We start from the raw sequence: 27682 nt of genomic DNA on the forward strand, positions 1-27682 counted from the left end.
TAACTGTCACAAATGTCCATTTTTTTGTAGTGAATAGTTAAAAAAAAATTCGTTACTCATATAATTTAAAAATAAGTGAAAATTTTAAAATCAAAATGTATAAATATTTTGTTTTAAGTTTATATTTTCTTATTTTTTTTAGATAATAGGCAAATTAATAATAACAACAAACCATGAATAATACAAATTTATATATTTATATATGTGATTTGTCTTTAAAGGAATGCAAAGGAAAGTTAATTGCAGTTACATTCAGTTATTATATTCTAGTTATTTTGGAGGTATTTGACGGATTGCATTTTATAACTTCTTTGATCGACTTTCTAATGTATTTTTTTTCTAAAGTATTATTTCTTCTTTTAAAGATTTTTTTTTCCACTATTGTTTGGTTTGTGTTGATTTTATTTACTTCTAAAGCAAATGTAATATTTCATTTATGGTTAGGCGAGTGGAAAAAATGTCAACTTCATTACCAAATTCTTCTAGTTCTAACTCGAAAATTTCAAGTATTTTATTTCAAAAGATGTTCAACAAGTTGATTATGCACCTTTATGGGCATATGTCACTTTATTGGACAAAGGAGCCTAGGCGGGAAAAAGAGATGGACTTGCAATTTTTGTCAAAAAACTTTTAAAAGTTCTTATTTTAGAGTAAAAGCTCATTTATTGAAAATTGATGGGTTTGGAATTACTGTGTGCTCAAAGGTTAATGAAGAATATTTGGTTGAATTGAAATCGGTTGTTGAATTGGCAGAAAATAGAGTAAAACCTAAGCATGTTCCCTTGCCCACTAAAGATAGACATGAAAATAGTTCATTAAAAAGAAGAAATAATGGTCCCTTAGAGAGGGCATTCAACATGGAGGATAGAGAAAATCTCAATGCTCGCATAGCTAGAATGTTTTATTCTTCTGAATTGCCTTTTAACCTTGCAAGAAACCCATATTATGTCAATTCATATTTATTTGTTGCAAATCATAATATTAGTGGTTTTGTTCCTCCTAGATACAATGCATTAGGGACAACCTTATTACAATAAAAGAGAGCACAGTTGAGAGGTTACTCAACCCAATTAAATCAGCTCGGAACAAAAAGGGGTTAGTATAGTCTCCGATGGATGGACTGATTCCCAAAGGAGACCTTTAATTAATTTTATGGTCACGAGTGAGGGGGCTCCTATTTTTTTTTTTAAAGTGATTGATGCTTCTGATGAAATAAAGAATAAGTAGTACATAGCTAACAAGATGGTTGATGTTATTAAAGAAGTATAGGAAGAAAATGTTGTGCAAATTATAAAAAATAATGCTTCTGTATGCAAAACTACTAGAATGATCATTGAAGGTTTCTTTCCTAATTTTTTTTGGACACCTTGTGTTGTGCATACATTAAATCTTGCCTTGAAGAACATATGTGCATTAAATAATGTTGAAGGGAATGATGTTGTTTATGGTGAGTGTAGTTGGATTATAAAACATATCGATGATGTTTCTTTTATTAAGAATTTGATCATGAATCACTTCATGAGATTGGCAATTTTCAATCCTTTCTCACATTTGCAGTTACTTTCTATTGTGGATACACGCTTTGCATATGCTATAGTGATGATGAAAAGGTTTAAATTTTTGAAACCTTTATTGCAATCAATGGTCATTAGCGAAGAATGGAGCTCTTATAAAGCGAATGATATGGGCAAAGCCCAAGCTGTGAAAAAATTTGTTTTGAATGATGTATAGTGGGACAAAATTACGTATATTTTGGCTTTCACTCAACCTATATATAACATGCTTAGAGCTTGTGATAAAGATAGTCCCACTCTTCATTTGGTTTATGAGAGGTGGGATACCATGATAGAAAAGGTGAAGACAGTTATATATAGGCAAGAAGAAAAAGAAGTAAATGATACATCAAGATTTTATGAAGTTGTTTACAATATACTAATAGCAAGGTGGACTAAAAGTTGCACTCCTCTCCATTGCATGGCTCATTCTCTGAATCTTAGGTAAATGTATCTTATCGATATATTTTTTAATAATTTATACATAAATAGTTGGAAAGTTACTAATTTTTATAATATATTTCTTTCTCAATTTGTATTTATAGGTATTATAGTGAAGAATGGCTTCAAGAAATTTCAAATAGGATCCTTCCACATGAGAATGAAGAGATTTCTATGGAGAGGAAAAAATGTCTAAAAATTTTTCACAACTAGTTGGATATACAAAAGGTTGCACTTGAATATGTTGATTTCTCATCAAAATCAAAAAGCTTTTCTTCTTTTGACACAATTGAAGATATGTGGATATTAGATCCTAAATCTTAGTGGGTGATGCATGGTTCTTTTGCCCGTCTCCTTCAAAAGTTAGCATTGAAACTTCTTGTGCAACCTTACTCATCATCTTTTGTGAAAGAAATTTGAGTACATATTCATTTATTCACTCATTAAAAAGAAATAAGTTGGATCCTAAAAGAGTAGAAGACTTGGTTTATGTGCATACTAATTTGCGACTTTTGACTAGGAAGAATGAAGAGTACAACCAAGGGAACAATAAGATGTGGGACATTAGTGGAGATACATAAGATGGCTTTGATGATGTTGAAAATCTTAGAGTGACAACATTATCTTTTGATGAACCAAATATAGAAGTTGCCTTATTTACACATGATACTCAAAGAGGAGATGAAATTGACACTATTTCTATTTCTAGACAATAAACAATAAATAATGATTTACAATTTTTATTTGTTAAATTATTTAAAACTATAGTTTGTCTTCTTAATTCATATATTGAATTTAATAAATTTAACATATTCAATTTAGATAATATTTATTAATAAATTTTTTATTTATGGTATGATTCAAAATAAATTATAATAATATAATATATATTTTTTAAATATAAAATACTTGCCGTATAAAAACATATGCTATATTTTTTAAAATAAGACGAATCGCGATGATATACTTGTCGTATTCATTCATCATAATAACTAATCTTTAAAAAAATAAACTTTTGAGACACCAATCAATATAATAACCATAAAATAAATTTCCTATATCTTTTCCTAATAATAAAAGTGGGTAACAATAAAATAAATTTTCTATATCTTCATCTCATAATATAGAGAAGTGGATAACAGTGTATGATTATTATATCAATATAATAATATAATAATAGTTTTAAGATTAAAAGTATAACAATTTAAAATATAATTACGAACTAACTAATAGCAGGAAAAATATTAGAGTTATTCTTTTATTCCTAAGTTTTATGTAACTTCTTAAATTAATTTGATTGTTTGAATGACCTAGCTGTTAATTAAACCTCAAAAAACAAATAAGGCAAAATTCTCCTCGATCCCCATCTAAATATTTCCAATTAGTCCTTGTATTCTCCAAAAAGCAAAATACCCGCTTCCTTCTTCTTCCCCTTTTCTACTCTTTTCAAACTGGGCAACATGAAAGCGTGACTGTCCCTGGCTTCTTTTCTTTCTAACCCCCGACATGGTACACCTTCATTCTTTCCTTCTACGTTGTTGATGAGCATAAAAATTTGACCTTTTTTTAATTTTATTTTTTTAGGATAAAAGCAGTGGCGGAGACAAGTACAACATTGAAACCGCGGAAATCTTGGCAAACGAGGCTCAGGTTCGGATCCAATTCCCGAGTTCATATTTTTCGCATACCCTTTAGCTAATTCATATTGTTTCTGTGCTGTTCAGCATTTGCCTGTTGCGGAGGCCACGCCCATATACGAGCAGCTTCTGCTATTGTTTCCAACTGCTGTAAGTGTTCTTGTTAATAGCTTCGGTGGTTATTATTGGAAGCAATTTATGGTTTTGGTTGTGTTTTGTGATTTAAATTATGTCGCTTCTTCTGCTATGGGCTGATTTTTGTTGATGGTTGTTTGTGCTCAGGCCAAGTTTTGGAGGCAATATGTGGAGGCATATATGGCTACAAATAATGATGATGCTACAAAACAGATTTTTAGTCGGTGTTTGTTGCATTGTCTTCAGATTCCTCTATGGTAGATTGTTTGCTTAATCTTGTTTATGGCATTGGGTGATGTACTTTTTTTTACTGTCTCTTTTGGATAATTTTCAGCTGCGGGTTGGGGATAGAGAGGTTTTGGGAAGAGTACAGGATACAAAATTACTGCATATGTATAGCTGCATTTCTGTTCGATCAACTAATATTTGTAAACTTATTTTCAGTTGGCTATCTTGTAAGGTTTATTGGTTTGCTTACTTGAGGGGACCTGTCTTGTTGTTATTCATAGATATTCTTGCAAGGGCATCCTCTTTAAAATATTGGACATTTTACATGTAACTGTTAGAAATTGTTCAAAGTAAGAGTGAGTTTTCAGGAAGAAAAGTAATCTGATTTTATTTCTTAAAGATCAGACGTTACACTGAAGTATTTATTGGATCAGTACATTGTCATAGTGACAGCAGTAGTTAGTTGAGTAACTGACTTAACAACATGTGTTACTGACTTAACCACTTTGCAAAAAACTAACTGCCTTAGAGACAGTGACTAGCTGCTCTTCTGAATGTGTCCCATCTTCTCTATCCTATATTATGTTTGGTGTTAAATTTGTATAAGATTGTTCTTTTTTTTTTTTTTTTTTTTTGTGAACATGGATGAAACAGCCTGCTTATTTTGCTGGTCTTGTGGTACATGCAAATGATGTTTTTGTTTCAATCTATCCTCTGGTATACAGGAGGTGCTACATTCGTTTCATTAGAAAGGTCAATGACAAGAAGGGCATGGAGGGTCAGGAAGAGACCAGAAAAGCTTTTGATTTTATGCTTAACTGTGTTGGTAAGTTGTTTTCCTTTGTCCTGTTCGAATTATCTTTGTTGTTTTGTTGGATTGAAACATCAGCTATTTAGGAGATGGGGAAACTCATGCATGATGATTTGGTCATGTGAGGAGCATCCAGTAGAGACTTTGGTGAAAATAACATTGATTAGAGGGCCCTAGTTGGTAGAGAAGTGGACATTAAAATTGGTCCATTGGATGGGTAGAGAAAAGACAAGATATTAGGAGACACAAATACAAAAATGTATCTCTTTTAGTTGTATTACTGGAAACATGCTTTTTGGTGGAACTTGTTTTATATAAAACCATTTTTCTGTCTTCGTCCAATATTTTAAGCTGTTAGGTAATTGGTTTCTAACTTGATATTAGAGTTTTATTACCAAATATCAAGAGTCAATCCTTGCTGCTCCTATTCTTCTAAATAAAACTTGGATATCGGCAAACAATAGGGTTAGTTCATGCAGTACCCATGCTTCAAGGTCAAAGAGTTGTTGTTTGAAATTGTATCAGGCTTCAATGGTCGTGTGGTCTAGAATTTGATACTTGTTACCTCCATTCATTTTGTATGTGGATTTCAACGTAGGGTTGGGCTGTTTATTGTCTGCAATTCAAGCCCTAGGGGCTTTGTGTGATGAGGAGTTTTACATATGAAGCCATTTATGTACCTTGGATCGATGACATATTCTTTTGTGATAACTGGAAACTATCAGTAGATTGCATACATATTTAATACAAGAAACTCTGGGAATATAAATTTTGAAAATATTTGGTGAAATTTTGTTTTACTGGGGAAATATTATTTTTTTCTTTTTTTTTGCAAATAATTCATTTTAATGTTGACTTAAAGAAGTTTGAGTATTAAGAAAACTACAAATCTTTCTTGATTGAATAGATAATTAAAGGGTAAAAAATATTGATTTGATATATTAACTCAAATGACATGTGCCATGAACTCTCAAAATGAAGACACATGACTACATGTGAAGAATAGTACATAAAAGGTTATCTTGTTTTTTAGAATGGGGACTTGAATATAGGAGTTGATTGGTTCAAGTCAGAGCCTATTGCAACGAGAAAACCAAGTTATATATTTCATCTTATTGGATAAGGCTTTGTTGCTGTTTTTGAATGTATAATTTATTGATAAATATGTTAGTGGTTTTTGTCTTTTTACTGATTGGGTGCATGTTTGAAATCCTATTTATTGCAGAGTTCAAAGTAAAAGAAAATAGGAATCTTAAGAGATTGATTGAAGTTGAACTGGTCTGATTTAGGCATGGGGCTATTGGGGAATTGCATAAATTTTGAATTTTAAAAATTATTGGTAATTGTATAATTTTTCTTAATAAGCATACTATAATTGCAAATTTCTTGTGTAATTAACCATTTAGTAGATCTATTCACTAGTAATTTTAAATTCTTTAGTCTAGTTGAAGCCATCAATTTTCTTTTATAAATAATTGCGTCCTAGTTAATGCTTTAGCTTCTGATTTATATTTCACTTATATTTTATGTTTGAAAGCCTTCTACCACTTTTTTTTTTTTTTTACTGAAACTCACTATTAATGCTGAAATTCATTATTTTCTTTTGATGTTATTTGGAAATTAGGAGGGAAAGGGAAGAATGTTTGTTATATTTATGTATAAATAAATGTATCTATACGTTATATACATACATATATATATATATATAATATATATACATACATATATATATATATATAATATATATATATATATATATATATATATATATATATATATATATATATATGTACCTTGACACTTAATGATGTGATAACAGGAGCAGACATAGCATCTGGTCCTGTGTGGATGGAGTACATAGCCTTTCTAAAATCATTGCCGGTTTGTTTTGTTAACCTTTCGTTTTCTGCAATTCTTGGAGTATAATTAGGTATTATGTTACATAATTTGGGGTCAAATTCCGTGATCTCTTTCAGGCTATAAATGGTCAAGAAGAGTCACACCGGATGACTACTGTGAGGAAAGTCTATCAGAAGGCTATTGTTACTCCAACTCATCACATTGAACAACTTTGGAAGGACTATGAAAACTTTGAAAATTCTGTTAGTCGTCAGTTGGTAAGATATTGATTATGGTAAAATGCTTACTCTATTAATTTGTATTCATTAGTTTGTAGCTTTTCTACATTGGTTGCATGCAATTTGATGATAAAGGTGTTCTGCAGGCTAAAGGACTAATATCTGAATATCAACCCAAATATAATAGTGCTAGGGCAGTTTATCGGGAGAGGAAGAAGTATGTTGATGAAATTGATTGGAATATGCTTGCTGTACCACCAAGTGGATCCTACAAGGTAACTTTTTTTTTTTTTTTTTCTTATCAGCTATAATTGTTACAGGATAATTTCTCCTATTTAAACATGCAACTATGGATCTCTAAAAATTGTAATTTGGGTTGTGAAAGGGTTGGAGATCACACGTTGACTAGGAATAAAGTTTGATAATAATATATAATGCAATCTTCACCTTAGTAGCCGGTTTGATGAGATTGAGATACTCATAAACCCATTTACTAAAATGGTATCAAAACCATTCAGAGCTTATCCTAGTCAAATGTTTTGGTACTATTATGCCACCATTATCGGCTCCTACTAGACGATCTACAAATATCTAGTTCCATGCTTGAGATATCCATTTCTTGGTGTGAGGGGTGTGATCGGGCTCCTGTTAAACCACCCACAAATATCTAAACTCACACTCGAGATGTTCATTCCTCGGTATGAGGGGGTGTGTTGGAGATCTTAGATCAACTAGGAATAAGGTCAAATTTTAATATGTAAGTGGGGTGCAATCACACTTTACAAGTCAGTTTGGTAAGGTTGCAACTTGATGTTTCTTTTATATTTTATTTATGCTGATGTTGGTTTCATGGTCCTCGTTTGCAGTAGTTGGTTGTGTGTGAAAGCACAACTTGATGTAAATTTTGATATTAATTTTTGTGGAAGCTGCTGGTTACACAGATTAAGCTCTATGCTTGGTGTTAATGAGATGAACACTCTTATCTTCTTCCACATCATCCATTTGTGATGACATTATATTTCTATATAGGGGTTTATACTAGGGATGTCAAAAATATCCGTACCCGTGGATATCCGCGGAAAAAACCCGCAATGGATAAGAAATGGATATTAAAAATGGATACCCGCTACCCGTGGGTACGGGTATTTTTGATACCTGCATGTTAACGGGACGGGTACGGGTATCATAGTATCTGTATCCGTGGATACCCGTACCCGCTAAACTTTAATTCACAAAAATACCCTTATATATATATATATATATATATTAGTAAAAAACATTTTGTCCTAATTTTTTATAAGTTGCACATCTTGTCTTCTGTCTTTATTCTTCCAACTTCAAGTATTGGTACGTTGTCTTCTTTCAAGTACATCCCTTAACATTTTTCTCTTCTCCTTCTTTGAAATTGGGCATATACATCAAACCATATATAGATAGTGACGTTTATGGTATGCTTGTTGTCAAATGATGGAATCAAAATAAGAATATTTGGCACGTGACAGTTGAGGTTTATTATTTGATTATTTTTCAGGAATCAATGACTTGTTGATCAAAACACTAATTAAAGAATTTTCATCATGTTGAACGTCATTTTATATTTATTTTTATAATTATTTGGACTTGAGTTAGTTTAAAATTTATTTAAAATTTATGACAGTGATGTATTTTATTTTATTTTATTTGAATTTATGATTAAATATTTATTTTTTAAATAATTTTGTAAATACCCGTGGGTACCCGTGGATATCCACGGGTATGAAAAAAATAGACGGGTACCCGCATAACGGATACCCGACGGATATGGGTACGGGTACGGGGCAAATATTTATCTAGCGGGTAGGGTACAGGTACCCGTACCCTACCTGCCCTGTTGACATCCCTAGTTTATACTTTAATTATATCTCATGTGACATTACCAAATGAATTTTGTAAATTTTTCTTTGTTTTGTTTTTTCATGTAGACATAGTTAATTTTGATAAACTTACCAATTAAAATAAACTTATAATTGAAGAAAGTAAATTGAGCAAAGGAGGTAGCTGCAAATTTATCTTGTGCACCTCAATTTTTTCATAGGTGTTGTCATCTAACATTGGTATACATTGAGGAGCATAAGTTGGTTTTAATTCTAGAGAAGTTGAATTCATTTTCTTTTTCTTCTCCTTCTATTATAAGGGTTGTTGTTATTGATAAGTTGATAAATTTTTTTCAAAATCTTTATGCTATATATAATAAAAACTTTTATCCAAAATGCAAACTATATTAACAGCTTTTTCTGTTATGCAGAGGTTCAGTGGTGGCTTTACATTTTTATATCTCTAACATGCACTCTCACATAAGTGAGCCCTTTGAGTTTCAATCATTGACAATGAATAGGCCTGTCTTGTGCTGAAATTCAATTTTATTTCAAAGAACAGGGTTTTTAAGAATTAGATCTAGACCCACTTGGTTAGAAAGTCTTATGATCTGCCATGAACTGGCTATCCTAAAACAAAGTGTTAAGTGAAGCTACATACATGATTTTGTGCTTGTTACGTGTTTAAAATCATGATTAGTTTTAATTCTTAGTTACTTCTGACAGGAAGAAATGCAGTGGATTGCATGGAAGAGGCTTTTATCTTTTGAAAAGTAAGTAGCATATGTTTTTCTTTTTTTCTTTTCCAGTAATTGGATAGTATTACATGAACATTTTCACTGATAAATTTTTATTAGACCTTTGCTACTTGATATTTGATCAAACTGATGAAGCAATTTAAGCAAAGTATTGGATTTATCTAGGGTTTAGGGTTTCTTTTGCAGCAATCTGCTTTTGTTAAAGAACAAGCAATGACAACTCTCTCCCTAATGATGTACAAAAGCATTTGCATTCAAGACTAGAGTGCGTACAATTTGCATAAGATGTCTATTCTTTCTCTTTGCAATGCCAATATATTGTGGTGGTTGAGGACAAGTGGATTGATGTAAAATACCCAATGTGGATAAGAAGAAAGAAAGCTCAACGGAAAAGAATATTTTTTAGCATTGTCACTTCAAAAGGCTTCAACTATATTGCCAAATATAGTAGTCCATGGGGTCACTTTTTCATCATAGTTAGTTGGTGCGAAACAGAGATGGCAGAAAAAGTAGAGGCACAACTCGCATCCGAAAAGGAAGGTGCGGTGTAGGAGAAGAAAACCCTAGTTTGCAGAGGCAGCAGTGCAGGAAAAGAAAACCTTGCTGTGCAAGGGCAATAGTGTAGGAAAAAGGTCCTAGTTGTAGGGCATGGGAGATTTGTTCTCTCTTTTCTGTCTTCTGTCTTCTGTTGGGTTAAAAGCCTAAATGATAACTTTGTTAAAAATTGGGCCATAACTAGCCCAATAAAAACATTATATTTTAAACTAATACCCTAATACCCTAATACCCACGAGTCTCTCCTTCTTCAGTCCCATTGTCGTTTGCATTGATGTTGCTGCTTGACGCTGCTCACTGTCGCTCGTGCTACTATATTGTTCTCTGTTTCCAATTGTCGCCATTGATGCTTTTCCTGGCACTACTGCTGCCGTTGCCTCATCTTGACATTGGCTCATCCTGCCAGTGCCGTTGCAACCAATTGCAAGTTTGTTTCTTTTTTCCAATTTTATTTGTTAAGCGCCAGTTTCTTCTTTTTTCCAATTATATTTTGAAAAATATACCTATTTTCCAACAACAATAATGACCAATAACCTGGACACTTCACTAACATCGCACATAAATAACCTAGATTGGAAACATTGTTACCTGGTGTTGTGGTTGGCAACACATAACAAGGCGAGTTTTTAATGGCATTAGCTTTTGATTAGGTTTAGGTGTTATTTAAATAGAGTTCATTCACCCAAGAAGGTGAACATGTAGTGCAATGAATAATTTAGAAAAGACATTGATTTCTCATGATTTTACGAATTTGTTTGACAATCCTGGTGATGTTAGTGTATAATATCATGGGATCTTACTATTTTACGAGTTAAATATCTATTTTAACTATAATGCTCATGATGTACTTGTGTTTAGACAAATATTATGCCAAAGACCAGGAAAGGCTCTGATGTCATGCCTAAGATGATAAAGCTTAGCTTGTTAAGTGGGGCTTGTAGCATGGTCTTGTATGTTAAGTGCATGTTTGTGTTCTATTGTCATGTTCAAAAGTTTTAAATGCACTTGTTATAAAATAAAAGATGTAAAACCATTCTCTAGACTCCATATAGGATTTAAATGTTATAAGCTTCTAGGTGGTTGTCATCTTTGGCCATACTCATCATTTTGAAATGATGGTAGCATGGATCTAGTGCTTTCGGTCATTATGTCTTCATATCCTTATCCTATTATATGTTATGATGTTTTGTTTGTATTTTGTATCTAACTTAATCATTATTTTATTTTAGAGGAAATCCACAGAGAATAGATACTGCCTCCTCCAACAAACGAATTATATTTACTTATGAGCAGGTATTAGGAAATATATTTATTGGTTTCTAATTCCTTATCCCTTTAATATTTATATTTTATCATTAATGTGGAGAAACACATAGTTTGTTTTACTTGATAAAAATAACAAGAGAAAATATATTTTAGAGAGCTTGTACAAAGTCTCTCTTATGTTCTTGTATTTATATTGAAATTGTTTATTACTCTGAGATACAATGAAAGTGAGAAAAGAGTAGTAAACAAGTAAAGACACCTCTAGGACCTTAGGTAGATATAAGTACAATTAAAAGCAACTTCTTAATAAGCCTATTTTGAACCTCTTTTAACAATCCCCCTTAATATGAACATAAAGATCGAAGGTGCCAAACCTCGAATGAATAAAATCAATCGAAGGTTGTCTCAAGATCTTGTTAACATCAACAAGTTGATCATTGGATCGGACAAACTTTGGACAAATTTGCTTGAGTCATAACTTTTGTTGAAAATGATGGTCAATTCTGTGTTTAGTCTTCTCATGCAATACATGATTGGAAGCAATGTGGTAAGTTGCTCGATTATCCCAATACATCATTTGTTGGATGTTACAAAATTTAAGTTCTTGGAGGAATTGTTTTACCTACACAAGTTCCTTTACACTAGTTCAGTTGTTCTCATACACCTCAGCAAAATGGTAAAGCAAATAGAAATAATAGATACTTAGTTGATGCCTTTCATTCTACTTGTACATCATGGGGTGATGCCTTTCGTACATGTTATCTTTTCATGTGGGCCTCAATTGGATTAGATGCATAACAACTAGCCAAGCTCACAACAAACCCAATGTTCAGCCTAGTGCGAGTTAGGTAGATTAACTTCCCAAATGGGCTTTAATGTCTATATTTATTAGTTGGTGGACTTTCTTTTCCCATCTAGGCTTTGATATGTATCTTTATTAATATAGTGAAATAGGTTTGAGATTAATCTCCCTCTTTTGTAAAAATACACATAGGGTAATAAAGGAGACATGGGCTAAGCCCAATACACAGAATAAAGAATAAAAACAAAGAAACTGAAGATACAAGATAAAGATGAGATATCTAAGATATCTAACAATATATCTAACAATATGTATCTTTATTAGTGTGAGCTAGGTAGATGTTTTAACTAAGTCTCTTTCTTCGACATGTTTTGTTCTTCTTTATGGAAAACTCAATGTGAAGAATTTTTCTTCTGAAAAATATTCCCATTGAGTTTCAAGGGGGTCTCTTAGTAAAATATAGTTGAATTGTATAAGGCCTATTTTAGTAAATTGATATGTAGTAAGTTCAACCAGGGCTATTTTACTAAACTTTTTCATAGAAAATGTTAAGGAAAAATGAAACTACTTTTTCCATGCTTAAAATTAAGATATGAATGAGTTAAATATAAGATTTTGGAGAAGCTAATGTGGAATATCTTGTTGCGTTTATTTGTTCCATTGTGTATGAAATATCTAACTAAATTGCTATTTTATTATCTAGTGTTTGATGTATATGTACCATTATCCTGACATATGGTATGACTATGCTACATGGCATGCAACAAGTGGTTCCATAGATGCTGCAATCAAAGTATTTCAAAGGGCTTTGAAGGCTCTCCCTGGTTTGTACTGTTTTCTTTCACTAGCTATGCTGAATTTTTTGATGTACATGAATGAATATTATATTTTGTGTTCACGACATTCTTGATTTTTCTTTCGTTGGAAAATAGTAATTGTAAGCCTTGATACAATTATGATAAAGAAATTTGTCATCTATAGTGTTAGATATTAGATATTGTTATATGTAATGCCATTTGGATTAATCATGAAATGGGTCTAGCCTTGCAAAGATTTAGTAGGTTGTCTAAATTATTAGGTTTTTCTTGTGAGTCGTGTCAATTAGAAAAACACAGTTGTAGTTCCTTCCCTGGAAGTGTCTCACAACGTACTTCGTCTCCTTTTGTATTAGTTTATTATGACATTTGGGGACCATGTTGTGTTATCTCAAATTTAGGCTTTCAATATTTTGTCACTTTTATTGATGATTATTTGAGATGTACTTGGTTGATTTTAATGTAAAATCGCGCTCACAGTGGTTGTTGCTAGCCGCCCTCATAGTCGTTGGCACTTGCAACACTTGCAGTCAATGGGTGTTGGTATTGTTTATCAATAATTTTACATTTATAATCCATTAATTTGATAGATGGGTGTTGGAGAAGTCATAAATTACTTAACTCAGTGGTTAGAGTATTGCTTTTATACGGCGGGAGTCATTGGTTGAAATCCAATAGTAGGTAAGGTATAGTTATAACTTATTAGATACAATTGATTGTGGTATCTAATAAGCTTTTCTACTTACTTTTTTCTTTATACTGTTTCTTTTTTCTTTTTATTGTTTTCGGATATTGGGACACATCAATTTCAACTTGTTATGAAATAACATTGATAGCCTCTTCTCGTCTTCTAGCTTGTCTCAGAGCTAGATTTGCCTCAATTGTTTGTCTCTTGCCTTCAGCCTTATCCAAATTAGTTTATGCTATTTCAAGGGTTTGTTGTGCTTGATACATAGCCTCTGTTTCTTTTTGCAATATCACCATGTAAAAATGCATTTTTAATATCTAGCTGTTGAAGCGGCCAATGATGAATAACAACCATAGCCAGAAAGAGACGAACAAAAGTTATTTTGGCCATAGGAGAAAAGGTGTCCCCATAATCTAGACAAAAAATCTGTGTATATCCTTTGGCGACCAAGCGAGCTTTTAGCCGATCAATATGACTATCAGGTCCAATTTTCACTGTATAAACCCAATGACAACCAACAATTTGTTTGTTAGGAGGTAAAGAAACAAGTTCCCAAGTGCCATTAGAATGTAAGGCTGCCATCTCCTCTACCATTGCCTGACGCCAGTCAGGGTCAGCCATGGCTTCACTTGTAGTCTTAGGAATAGGTAGTCTTAGGAATAGACACAAAATCCAAGAAGAAACAAAGGAGAAATAGGATGGAGACAAACTATCATAATTAATGGTAAAAGGATAGAGAGGGTTAGGATTACGATAGGAACGAATATCTTTTCGCATCGTAATAGGGAGTTCAAGTGCAAGAGGCATGGGCGGAGAGACATTTGGAGCAGGTGATGCTTGAGGATTAGTAAAGTGAGTCACAATTGGAGTTTGAACCTGTCTGTTGTATTGAAGCAAAGGACGTTGAGGAGAAGCAATTACCTGAGCCGAAACAAGCGAGACTTCTGAAGGTTCTACTATAAGATTGACATCCAACATAGTGGAAGTGTAGTTAGGGGTAGTCTAAAAAAACGTGACATCAGCAGAAACTATATATCATTGGAGTTCATGAGAAAAACAACGATATCCCTTTTGAAGGCGTGAGTAACCAAGGAAAATACATTTGAGAGATTTGACGGAAAGTTTATCTTTACCTGAAGTAAGGTCATGGACAAAGCATGTGCAACCAAAGACACTAAGAAGAATGAAGTAAAGATCTTGGGTTGGATATAAGAGAGTGTGAGGAACCTGATTATTAAGGATGGAGGAAGGCATGTGGTTGATCAAATAACATGCTGTTAGAATGGCATCTCCCCAGAATCGAAGAGGAATATGGTGGTGAAGGGTACCGAAAGTTTCAACCATGTGTCGATTCTTTCTTTCGGCGACGCCATTTTGTTGTGGTGTGTGAGAGCAAGATTTTTGATGGAGGATACCCTGTGTACTAAGGAAAGACTAAAATTGGGAAGACATATATTCATGAGCATTGTCAATGCGTAAAATTTTATTAGATATACCAAATTGATTTTGAATTTAAGTCCAGAAACCTTGGAATATAGAAAAAACATTAGAACAATTTTTCATCAAGAATAACCAAGTACATCGGGAGAAATCATCAATGAAAGTAACAAAGTAATAAAAACCCAATGTAGAACAGACACGACTAGGACCCCAAATATAGTGAACTAAGGCAAAAGGTGACAAAGCACTTTTATTAACTCGAGTACCATAGGTATGATGAGTGTGTTTTCCAAACTGACAAGACTCGCATTGAAAAGACGAACTGTGAGAAAGACTAGGAAGCGTGAGACACATTTTGGTAGGATTACGATGACCTAAGCATTGATGCTTAAGAGCTTGAAACGCAGTGGAGATACAAGCAACCGATTGTGATAGATAGTATAATCCTCGAGACTCATGTTCTGCTCCAATTGTCTGTCTGGTACGTCGATCTTGAACAAGAACAAAATTATTAGGAAAAAGAATAGAGTAGTTTTGGGTGCGAGTGAGCTTGCTTATGGAGATTAAATTAAAAGGACAACCGAGTATATAAAGCACATAATCTGGGGTAAGATTAGAAGAAGGGCATGTATGACCAATGCCATGAACTCTTATTTGTGAGCCATTTACCATGGTAACAGAGGCTAAAGAATCGAAATAAGTTAGTTGAGAGAAAAAGGACTTGTTACTAGACATATGATCAGAGGCACCTAAGTCAAGAATCCAAGGTCCAAAGGAGGACTTAGAAATACATGCTACAAGATTAGCAAATTGAGCAACAACGACGACATGCTGTATAGGCTGCGGGGGCTGCCTTGTATTGGAGAAACTCATTATCGGCATCAACTGAAATTGAAACTTCATTAGATGGTTTTGGAGAATTGCCTTTGGACGACATTCTGCCTCAGTATGGCCATACCGTTGATAAAAATTGCAACGAGGGCGTTTACCACGATATCCACCAAGAGTTAAGTGTGAGCTTTCGGAAGCCATAGGAAAAGAACCTGAAATTGGCTAAAAAGGGGGTGCCTGGGTGTGAGGAAGAAAACAGAGGGCGTGTCAGCAAGTGGGCCGTGCTGGAATAATGAGCTAAACGCAAGTGGAGATAGGTGCGTGAGACCAACGTGCCGGAAAGAGACCGTGCGTGTAGTGTCTGACGAAACGAATAACGAAGGGTGGTGGTTGCCAGAAGAAGACAGTTCTGATCGCAGTGGGCACCGAAGGAAAAAGATCGGTGAGAGAGCAAAGGGGCACACAATAGCTGTGGGTACTGTTGACCTGAAAAAAAAAATTAAAAAGAAATTCAAGATGGAAACCTTAAACTATTGATACCATATAGAATTGTATATATTATGAATTATGAATGTATTGTGTGTCTAATGCTATTTATACTATTGAATAGAATCAATTACAATAAAGACACCTAATAATTAGAAATCAATCATGCTAATTTATGAGATTATGTAACAGTTGATTTCTCATAAATCTATAACAATTGAGTATATTCTAACATAGTCATTTGTATATTGAAATACATTAACTGGTCTCTTGGAGAATGCTTGCTATCACAATAACAATACTAAAGTTGTCTGTTATTTAATGTTGATTGAGCAAGATTTCCTTTTGATAAAAGATTCTCTTCTTGATATTGTGTGTTCATTGGTGCTAACTTGATCTCTTGGAATAGTAAGAAACAAAATGTTGTTGCAATATCTAGTGCAGAAGAAGAATATAGAACTATGGCCTTACACAATTACTTGAGGAATTACAATTTTGGAGATGTCACTCAAATAAAACTTAAATGTGACAATCATATTGTTTTTTATATTAGGTCTAATCTTGTTTTTCAGGAAAGCATCAAACCCATTGAGATTGATTTCCATTAATTTGAGAAAAGATTATATCAAAGACAACAAGACTGAATTTGTTATTCAAATGATTAATTAGCAGATATTTTTACTTTGTACGAGGATCTAGAATTGATTATATTTGTAGCTAACTTTGTATATACAATATATATGCATTAGCTTGAGGGGAGTGTTAAATATTATTAGATGTTAGATTTAAGGCCATTTGTAATAATCATTAAATGGGCTTAGCCCATATTTTCTATATATTGTTTATTATAAATACATTACCCGTGTATTTAACACATGGGATTCAACCTGTGTCTCTCTTTCATTTCAACATACAGTATGGAATTCCATGATTACCAATGAGATTCGGATTTCTTTTTTCCAGATAGATATTCTTTGATTTTGAACACTTGTGTTAACTTATCTGATCTGTGGGAAAATTAAGGCTTATATGTTTCTTTTTGGTACTGTGACTCTTAATTATGCATGAAAATGCCTTGTCATTTCATTTTTTAACAGATTCAGAAATGCTGCGATATGCTTGTGCAGAGCTTGAGGAGTCTCGTGGAGCAATTCAGGTATTGTAAATGTGTTGCAAAACGTACAGTGATTAATGTCATTGTGTATTACTGGAGGTTAGGTTATGCATTATTGAAAAGATTGAGTCATTGTACATAGTTTATTTTTTTTGTATCATTCTTGTAAATGTAAAATTTATTTTATTATTATTTTTCTTGGTTTTTAATCATTTAACAAAATTAATTTCCTTGTTTTTTTTTTGTCTTATGTCAGGCTGCAAAGAAAATATATGAAAGCCTTTTGGGAGATGGTGTCAATGCAACCTCACTTTCTCATATTCAGGTACGTGAAATAGTTTGCTAATGCTTTTAGGGCTCAATGGTAGTGTTGGATGCTTCGTACATGGATATATATGTTAATATATTTGTCATATGATATTAAGTTTTGAAAATCATTGAACAAGTCGTAAAGTAGGTCTGCTTGAGATTGTCAGGAATTTACACTTGTCTATACAATTTTTTTTCTGTTGCATTTTATGGTGGTGGATTCTACTTCTACACACATTCTGCCTTAGTATGGCCATAACGTAGAAAAAAATTGCAATGGGGTCGTTTATCACGATATACACAACCACTTGAGAGTGAGCTTTTGGAAGCGATGGGACAAGTACTTGAAATGGGCTAAAACGAGGGGCCTAGGTGTGAGGAAGGAGATAGAGGGTGAGCCGGCAAGTGGGTTGTGCCGGAATAGTGAGCAAGATGCAAACGGAGACAGGTGCGTGAGACAGACACATCGGGAAGAAACCATGTGGGAGGGCGTGGCGGATCAAAACGATGAACGAAGTGTGGCTGTGGTCATCGGAGGGAGACAGTTCAGATTGTAGTGGGCACCGGAGGAAAAAAGAAGCTTGATGACAGAGCAAAGGGACGTACAATGGCCGCGGGTACTGTTCACCCGAAAAAAAAAAAGGAAAAAAAAGAAATTTAATATCGAAACCTTAAACTACTAATATTATATAGGATTGTATATGTTCTGAATGTATTGTGTGTATAATGCAGAGCACACAATATGTATTTATACTATTAAATAGAATCAATTACAATAAAGGTACATAATAATATGGAATCAATCACACTAATTTACGAGATTATGTAATGGTTGATTTCCTAGAAATCTGTAACCGTTAATTATATTCTAACATCTTGCAACAAATGTGACCTCTTTTTCATGCTACAGTTCATGCGTTTTCTTAGAAGGACTGAAGGTGTTGAAGCTGCTAGGAAGTACTTTCTAGATGCACGAAAATCCCCAACCTGTACTTATCATGTTTATGTTGCTTATGCTACAATGGCATTTTGTCTTGACAAAGATCCAAAGGTTCGTACTGTTCCCTTTTAACCTGTACTTATCATGTTTATGTTCGACCAATGTATTTTAGACATTTGTTACAATTATTTATTCACCTACAAACTTTTTTGATACTAATGATTCTGCTGCATGTGTGCTTGGAAATGTTCTTGGTGTTTGGAATGGTTGAATATGTTGATATACATAAATGGATGTGCAAGCGGTTGTAAGTATACTTAATTTTAGTTAACAAAATGCCTTTTGTTGTTAGTGTGATTGGTTCTCAAAATGAAGTAGTTATCTTACAATAAGGAAAATGGCCAAGGATTCCCTTTCTTGCCCATTCTTTCCATTGAGATTTAACACAATAACAGAGGTATATTTTAAGTTTTTACTTCTATCTAGCGAATAAATTGGCTCAATACTTTATGGATACGCTCAAGTTTGTCATTAATTTTATATCAATTGTTTCCTAATTATGTCTTGAATTGATTTTGCAATACATCAGTCGAGGATGAGACAATGAAATTTGAATTATGATAAAAGATCATTGGTGATAGGCTATTTGTTGCTTCCTGATTTTTCTCCCTGATTGTGGCAGATTTGGTTTCTTCTTTGATACTAATTTTGTTCATAAATAAGGAACTGTATCATGAAAATAGAATTGGAGAAATTCAATATTTCTTGTTTGTTCTGATAAGTAACAATAAATATTATTGCTTTATCCGTTTATCCACGCAGATGGCTCATAATGTTTTTGAAGCTGGACTAAAGCGCTTTATGCATGAACCTTTTTATATTCTCGAGTGAGTTCTACCTCATAACTCTTATATCTCTAATGCTTCCTTGCTATGTGGTTGCACACCTATATTTGCTTGATTCTTTTTCTCAATTTTTCAGTCTTTAAGTTGGAATAATAGCGAGTCAATCCCACTCTACTAGTTTTGATGTTGTTCTCGCGGTTGTTTTGGAAATTGTACCTATGAGCTGTTTACTTATTAACATTAATTACCTAGTTATTCCTAATTTAATTTTCTTGTATAAATGACAAGAATCAGTTGAGAGATAATCAATCTCTTAAGTTCTTTTTTCTCAAATTTTCATCCTTAAGTTAGAATTAGAGCGAGTCAATCCCACTGTTCTAGTTTTGATGTTGTTCATCGCCGTCCACCGTTATCCTTGGCTGCCTCTGTCGTTCGCTGCTGTCCATCACTGGCCACCCTTTTTGTCATTGGAACAACTGCACGTCTTCTCTGCAACGCTCGCTAGATCTCCTCGTTCTTGTTTTGACCCTTGTTTCTCTAGTTTCAACTTTGGTTGAAAGGCTCCTCTCTCCATTTCTCTTTGTCATACTCTTCCTCCATCATTATTTGTTGTCTCTTATAGTTGGCATTGATTGTGGAGTGTAGAGTGTTGTAATTCTTATTGTTGGTGAAGCAATATATTTAAGAAGTTTTAAATTTTATTCCTATTAGTTTTCACTTTGTATATTGGTTGTATCTTAGTTTTATTACTAGCATATCAATTCCCCAATGTTAGGGATTTGTTTCCTAGACTAGACTTTGCTTGTTTCCGAAAATGTCCAATCACTGTGTATGTGTGTCTATATATATATAAAATAAGGTTGAGCCACGTTTTTCTAATGAAGATTATCAATAATATCTCATATTAAACTCTGACAGCCAAGCATAGCCTTTCACTAGTTTGTCAAAAGCTTGCATATCTCAATTTTTGGAATGTCGAAGTCCATGGATAATAGAGTTAGGTGCTTCGGATCGGTCTCTTCTTTTTTTTTTTTTTTTGTTCAAAAGGATCTGAATCAAGATGCTACTTAGTCTTAAGGAGTGATAATGCCAAATAATATTTTTCTTCGGCTTTTCGCACTCTTTTAAACTCACTTGGCATTTTACCACAGTCCATCTATCCTCATACACCTCAGAAAAATGGTATATCAGAGAGTAAGAATAGACACTTAGTTGAAATCATAAATGAGTTTACGTTCCTTATCAGTCAAACGTTTATGCTCTGATAATGGGAGGTAATATGTCAATCATGACATGTCTAAATTCCTTTCCGAAAATGTTATTGTTCATGAGTTTACTTGTGTGCATACACCCCAACAAAGTGACATTGCTGAAAGAAAAAATAGGCATCTTCTTGAGGTGACACGAACACTTCTTTTCCAAATGAATGTACCTAAATCTTATTGGGGAGAGGCTGTGTTCACTGCGGCCTATCTTATTAATAGACTATCCTCTCGAGTCCTAGATGGTAAGAGTTCTATTGAGTTCATATCTTCCTTCTTTCCATCTGTTTCTTTTCTCTCTAATTTTCATTGTCGAGTGTTTGTCGATATTCATAGTCAATTCCGTGGAAAGTTCGATCATAAAGGTGTTAAATGTACATTCATTGGCTATGGATCTAATAAAAAGGGATATTGTTGGTATCATCCTCCGAGTAAAAAGTTTTTTACCTCCAAGGATGTCACTTTTGATGAAAATAAATCTTTTTATGAACGTCCTCAGCTTTAGAGGGAGAGTTCTTTTGAAGTCGAGTCTTCTGAATCTTTTAAGTCATATTTAAACCCTTTCATAGAAGAACCATCTCATACTATGCTTGGTACTCCTGACACATCTGGTATGGATGTCTCTGAAGTAGCTCCTAACAAGGGCATCTTTTTTCCCGAATTGGGGTCAGCTCTAGAAATTAGCTATGATTCTAAAGCTCTGCTTCTAACAAGGGCAACTTTGTTCCTGAGTCAGAGTCAACTCCTCAAATTAGTCGTCTAGAGAATTTCTTCCATATGAAATACCATATTCGATAAAAGCAACCTAGTGAAATTCCTTGAATATTAATTGTGAATCTGACCTTGATGACTTGCCCATTGCCTTGAGAAAAGGAACTCGGTCTTGTACCAAGTATCCTATTTCTCATTTTGTGACTACTAAAAGCCTATCTGTGCAACACCAAAGTTTCCTCTCTGCCATTGATGCGATTAGAGTCCTTACTTCAGTTGAAGAAGCATTGAAGGATGAGAATTGGGTTCAAAAGTCATGAATGAAGAGATGAGTTCCTTAGAAAAGAACTAAACATGGGAAATTGTTAATAGGCCATGGGATAAAAAGGCAGTAGGATGCAAATGGGTGTATAATGTAAAGTATAAATCCGATGGCACATTAGAATGCTACAAAGCAAGGTTAGTTGCCAAAGGATTTACTCAAATTTATGGTGTTGATTATGAGCATAAATGGAAGTGTATGCTGATGTAGATTAAGCAGGGTTTGTCACAGATAGGAAATCTACCATAGGATATTGCATTTTCTTGGGTTGAAATTTTGTGACTTGGAGAAGTAAGAAACAAAATGTTGTTGCAAGTTCTAGTGCATAGGCTGAGTTCCAAGCTATAACACAAGGGGTGTGTGAATTGTTATGGCCAAGAATTATTCTAAATGATCTTAAAGTAGCATGTGAAGAACCTATGATTCTTTATTGTGATAATAAGTCAACTATTACCATTGCTCACAATCCAGTTCAGCATGAAAGGACCAAACACATAGAGATAGACCGACACTTTATTAAAGAGAAACTGGATAGTGGCCTTATCACTACTTCTTACGTCTCGTCTGGGCTTCAGATAGCATATGTGTTTACAAAAGGTCTTCCCACTGAGCAGTTTCATGATCTCACATCCAAGTTGGGAATGATAGATATCCATTCCCTAGCTTGAGGGGGAGTGTTGTAACTAGGATATTAAATGCATTACTAGAAGTTGGTAGAATATTAAATGTATTATTAGAAGTTAATAGAACTTGTAAGTAGATTCTAGAGATCTCTTGATTTTAGTGTTAGAGTTCTCTATATATAGGGACTAATGTATTGTTTCAAATGAATTAATTTAATAACAATCTTCTTTCTTTTATATTAATTCTTTCTAGTAATCCAAATAAACGATTAATGGAAAATCAAGGTGAACCTATCTCTGTGATGCTGAGTAGGCAAGATCTCATTGATAGAAGTTCCATTACAAGTTACCTCTTGTTAGAGGTTGCTTTGGGTTTTCTTGACCAATGTTTGACTTGTGTTAGTTAGGTTTTTTAATTGATGTCAGTGGTACTTTTTCTCAACCAATGTAAGTCAAGCAAGGTTTTTCATTCTTGGTTGTTAAGGTTTACTTTTTAGTTGACGGATTAATTTTTGTTGATGTAGGCCAGTGCTAATTCTTGATTATTGTTAGTCAGAATCTTCTTGGCTAATGTCTAGTGTTTTATTTGATGGATTTCATTCATGCTTTTGTTTATTTGTTGATATCTATCATCACTATTCTTGTTGTCAATGTTTGTAGGCATTTTCTCAATCAAGGTCATTAGTGTTATTATTTCTCCGAAGTCGCCTAGGATTTTAGTTTTGTATTGGATGGAGAAATTTCCATGTTTGAATAGAATTGTTGGTGACCAATGTAGGAGAACTTTTCAGCTGATATGGGTCAAAAAGGTTGGCCAAAAATGTAATCTTGACCAATGATGTTGGATAAATAACCTGACGAGTTCAGCAAAATATTTCCACACATTCACACCAATAAAAACTCTTCCTACATTCCGTTCTGCTTATCCTCGTGACTAGTTGTTATGGATTCTTTGCTATGTGTCCCGTGCCTCTAACCAATGTTTTGACCTTAATTCCATTCGTGCGTGACAAAATTGCAAAGTTCAAGCACAATACTTATGTAAATGAATGTTTGGGTATTAGATAGTTTGTGACACAGATAACTCCAATGCCTTCCTCCATGTTATCCATCTAAATTGTATATGGGTGTGACATCCTCATTTTTTATTAATGATAATTCCATTCTTACCCAAAATAATATTTTCTATTTTCACTATATATCAGATATGCTGATTTCTTGATACGAATGAATGATGACCAAAATATACGAGCTTTATTTGAGAGGGCGTTAAGTTCACTTCCACCAGAAGAGTCAGTTGAGGTACGCCTTGCTTCCTATTCTCTAGTTCTTTGAAAAAAAGATTTGTTGGAACCTCACTAGAAGTTTAGTTAATAACATGTAGGTTTTATTTCTGCTTAAATCAGGTACATGATACTAGATTTTAGTTCATTAGGGAATAATATATTAAAATAGATATGTATGTGATACCAATATATTCTTCACTTTTGTTTCTCTTAGCAGGTTTCCTTTGGCTTCCCACACTTTTGTATTTCTTTTCCCTTTAATAATATTTCTAAGAATGCAGCGTATGATGGATACAAGTTGTTGAATCACCAAGAAAGACGCATCTAACGGTCCACAGATCAAGTTTGGTTATGGATATATACAAAAGATGAGCACGCAAATATTTTAGGAATGAGGCCATTTGAGATCTTAAATGAGGGAAATAAATTTTACTGTTTCAAGGGAACTTGTGTTCTCTAGTATATGTGTGGGAAGTCTATTTATCAAATATGCAGCAGTGAGGACAGATTCTCCCCAATAACTTTTTGGAACTTTTCCTTGAAAGAGAAGTGCTCGGGTAGTGTTAAACAGGTGCCTATTTTTCCTATCTACCACTCTGTTCTGTTGGGGAGTATGGACACATGCAGTGGCAGGAATTAATCCCTTTGGACTGAATAAGCAAACATAGTTTGGTTGAAATAATCCCTAGTGAGGACAAATGAGTCTATGAATAAGACCATGTTCAGTTAGAAAGGAAGTAAAGGAGCGGTATTCACCACCCCTATCAGACTGAATGCTTTTAATTTTGGCATTTAACTGCAACTCAATCATTTTCTTAAAAGTTTGAAAAACAGACAAAGTCTCAAACTTAGTTTTAAGTGCAAATATCTAAGTGTATCTAGAAAACGCAACAACAAAAGAAACATAGTATTTATGGCCTGCATGAGAAGAAACATGTGCAGGTCCCCACAAATCTGTGAGGATAAATTCTAAAGGAGAGTACACAAAATTAGAATAATAAGCAACTAGTCTGAGACTTTCCAACACAACATGAATGTACACAAACCAGATTTATTTTTTGGACTAGACATGGAAATATGGCACTGTTTGAAAACTATTTGCATTACATGATGACTAGGATGTCCTAATCTGTTATGCCACAACTGGGCATTATTATTTACAAGGCTATACTTATTTAAATTGCTAGACACAATATGAAGTCCAAAAGAAGAAGTAGAATTGTCAGGAGGAGACAACAACTGAACATGTTGGAAATCATACAAACCATCAGCACCAACCACACCATGAAGGAGAACTTTATTTGTCCCCCAAAGTTTGATGTCATTTGTTAGAATGAAACTCGAAAAACATAGAATTATCCTTTGCAAACTGACTTACCCTCAATACATTTTTTGTAATAGATGGAACATACAACGAACGATTTAACCATAATAAAACATGAGAGTTAGAAGGACAAACAAAAGAAGATGAACCAACACTAGTAATGCTTAGACATGCACCATTCCCAATGAAAATTTGATCTGGTCCATCAAATTGTTGATGTTATTTAATATTGAGCGAGTTTCACTAGTTATATGAAAACTAGCAACAGAATCAAGTATCCAGGAGGATTTGCCATTACCTTGAGTAACGGACTACACCATCATAGGACTAGGTTGAGTAGGTGGAGTACTGGTAGTAGAATGAAGATTGGGATTCACCCAAGTGTTGGAAGGCTTAGAAGTACCAGCTGAATAAGGAATTGATTTTTGTGTAGAAGGATCAAGAAAGTACAATGACTCATGAGGTTGATAGGACATATCTGCTCGAAAGTGATAATCATTTGATGTATGACTAAATTTTAGACAAATTTGGCACTGGAAGTTGGCAAACTTGCCAGGTCCTTTGGCAGGACCATTGCCATTTTGAGCAGAACCGCGAGAGCTTCCATTTTGAGCACCTCAAGCATAGGATCCTTGAGTAAAATTTAGTGAGGGTGTAACTAAAGCCTAGTTCTCTTGTTCACATCGATGAAGCCTGAGTGCATGCCCGTACAAAAGTGCTTCAATCGCAACGATAGAAGGTCGTTTCTTACTCTCAATCACAGATACCACAGAGGCATAATCAGATGGAAGACCTTCCAAAATAGAATCCACATGGTCTTCATGTCTGACTGGAACACCAACATCGACCAGTTCATCAACATAATTTTTTATTTTTAGTAAGTACACTTCCATAGATTTAGATTGATGTTTGACAACTCTCATCACAGTACGAAGCTAACGAGAACAAGACTTGGTGTGAAGACTTATATATTCATGGATCCTTTCCCAAACTTCATATGAATGAGAACATCCAAGAACACGAGACGGAATTGACTTGGAGAGAGTAGACTGAACCCACACAAGCAGAGTATGATCATGAACCTCCCAGGCCTCGTAGTCTGAATTGACAATATCACTTGCACGATCAAGTTCAGTGAGATAGCGAGGTCGAGCAATTGGACTAACGACAAACCGTTGCAACTTATATGATTTAATCACTGGTTCAACATACTAGCGCCAATGTTAATAGTTAGAGTCATCTAATTTCTCAGCAATAGACGTAAGAAAATAATTAATGTCCATAGAACAAGTTGAACAACAAGATTCACAAAATAACACCGAACAAACTTCGAAAACAGAACTGGACTTTGATGCAATCACAAATGACGAGCCGAAAACAGAGATGCCTACCGTAGACGGAGTTGCACAACGAGAAACACGAAAGACTACTAAAAACCACTGTGCGAGCGTCGAAACCAAAGGCGTGCACTGAATCGCAAGAGCAAGCACAATCGCTTACCGAGAACGATGGAAAACTACGGATAAAACGTCTGAAATAGAGGCGTGCACCAAGTCGCGAGAGCGAGGACGAGTGTGCAAGGAGAACGAGAAAGCAACAACATATCGACGAAATAGCCGAGAGATGAGAGTGAATAGAATCAAACTTCGACTTCGAGAATAAAGGAAAACACCGATTAAACTCCAAATCAATAAGATCGGAGTTCAATCAGACGAGCAAGACAGTCAATCGCACAAGGCAATGCGGACAAAGAGGAAAGACGAAAGCGGAAGCACAAGAAGGAGTGGATCAGATCTGTGAAAAAAAGCTCATGATACCATCTTAGATTTATGAAAGAGAGAGAAAAGAGAGAATAAAGTGAACAAATGGAACAAATTTTATTAACGTGTCAACACTTTAAGTGTGTGATACAATATTGTATTTATAGAGAACTACACATGTGGACAGCTGTATACAGAAATTGACAGTTGTACACTAACACCATCAACATGGCTAAACTTTCCAAACCAGGTCCTAGGAGATTGTTTTAGGCCATATAGGGATTTGTGAAGACGACATACCATCCCAGAAGACTCCCCCTGAGCAACAAACCCAGGAGGTTGCTCCATATAGATTTCTTCTTGCAAATCACCATTGAGGAAAGCATTTTTAACATCTAGTTGATAAAGAGGCCATTGTTGAAGAGCAACCATGGCGATAAATAAACGAACAGAAGCCATATTTGCCACGAGGGAAAAGGTATCTCCATAATCCAACTCAAAAATTTGAGTATAGCCTTTGGTCACAAGACGAGCATTGAGGCGATCAATAGTACCATGAGGTCCAACTTTGATAGTAATCACCCACCTGTAACCAACAATAGATTTTCCAGACGGTAGCGGGACCAGTTCCCAAGTTTCACTGTTATGAAGGGCACTTAGTTCATCTGTTATGGCTTGACGCCAACCAGGATAGGCTAAAGCTTCCCGAATAGTTTTTGGAATGGTCATAGAAGAAAGAGAGGAAAGACATGTATAAAAAAGGTAATGACAATCGATGATAACTCAAAGCAATATAATGGGGAGAGGGA

General features: G+C 34.2%; 1 protein-coding gene across 7 annotated transcripts in view; it reads left to right on the forward strand.

Annotated features, from left to right (window-relative positions):
• The first annotated feature begins 3333 nt into the window (after positions 1-3333).
• Positions 3334-27682, forward strand: part of LOC114181952 (cleavage stimulation factor subunit 77) — a 45169-nt gene continuing 20820 nt past the window's right edge. For 6 of the 7 annotated variants that reach the window (XM_028068640.1, XM_028068643.1, XM_028068642.1 and 3 more), the window contains exons 1-16: positions 3334-3503; positions 3579-3644; positions 3719-3781; positions 3914-4023; positions 4720-4820; positions 6625-6686; positions 6782-6922; positions 7030-7158; positions 9463-9509; positions 11279-11342; positions 12821-12941; positions 17475-17533; positions 17748-17816; positions 18711-18851; positions 19563-19627; positions 23709-23805. In XM_028068640.1, the coding sequence (XP_027924441.1) occupies positions 3501-3503; positions 3579-3644; positions 3719-3781; positions 3914-4023; positions 4720-4820; positions 6625-6686; positions 6782-6922; positions 7030-7158; positions 9463-9509; positions 11279-11342; positions 12821-12941; positions 17475-17533; positions 17748-17816; positions 18711-18851; positions 19563-19627; positions 23709-23805 (1338 nt within the window). In that variant the 5' untranslated portion in view covers positions 3334-3500. The remainder of the gene's footprint in view (positions 3504-3578; positions 3645-3718; positions 3782-3913; positions 4024-4719; positions 4821-6624; positions 6687-6781; positions 6923-7029; positions 7159-9462; positions 9510-11278; positions 11343-12820; positions 12942-17474; positions 17534-17747; positions 17817-18710; positions 18852-19562; positions 19628-23708; positions 23806-27682) is intronic. The other variant, XM_028068644.1, reaches the window with a different exon arrangement.

This window comes from Vigna unguiculata, chromosome 4 (genome assembly GCF_004118075.2).
Source record: "Vigna unguiculata cultivar IT97K-499-35 chromosome 4, ASM411807v1, whole genome shotgun sequence".
NCBI classification, from domain to species: Eukaryota; Viridiplantae; Streptophyta; class Magnoliopsida; order Fabales; family Fabaceae; genus Vigna; species Vigna unguiculata.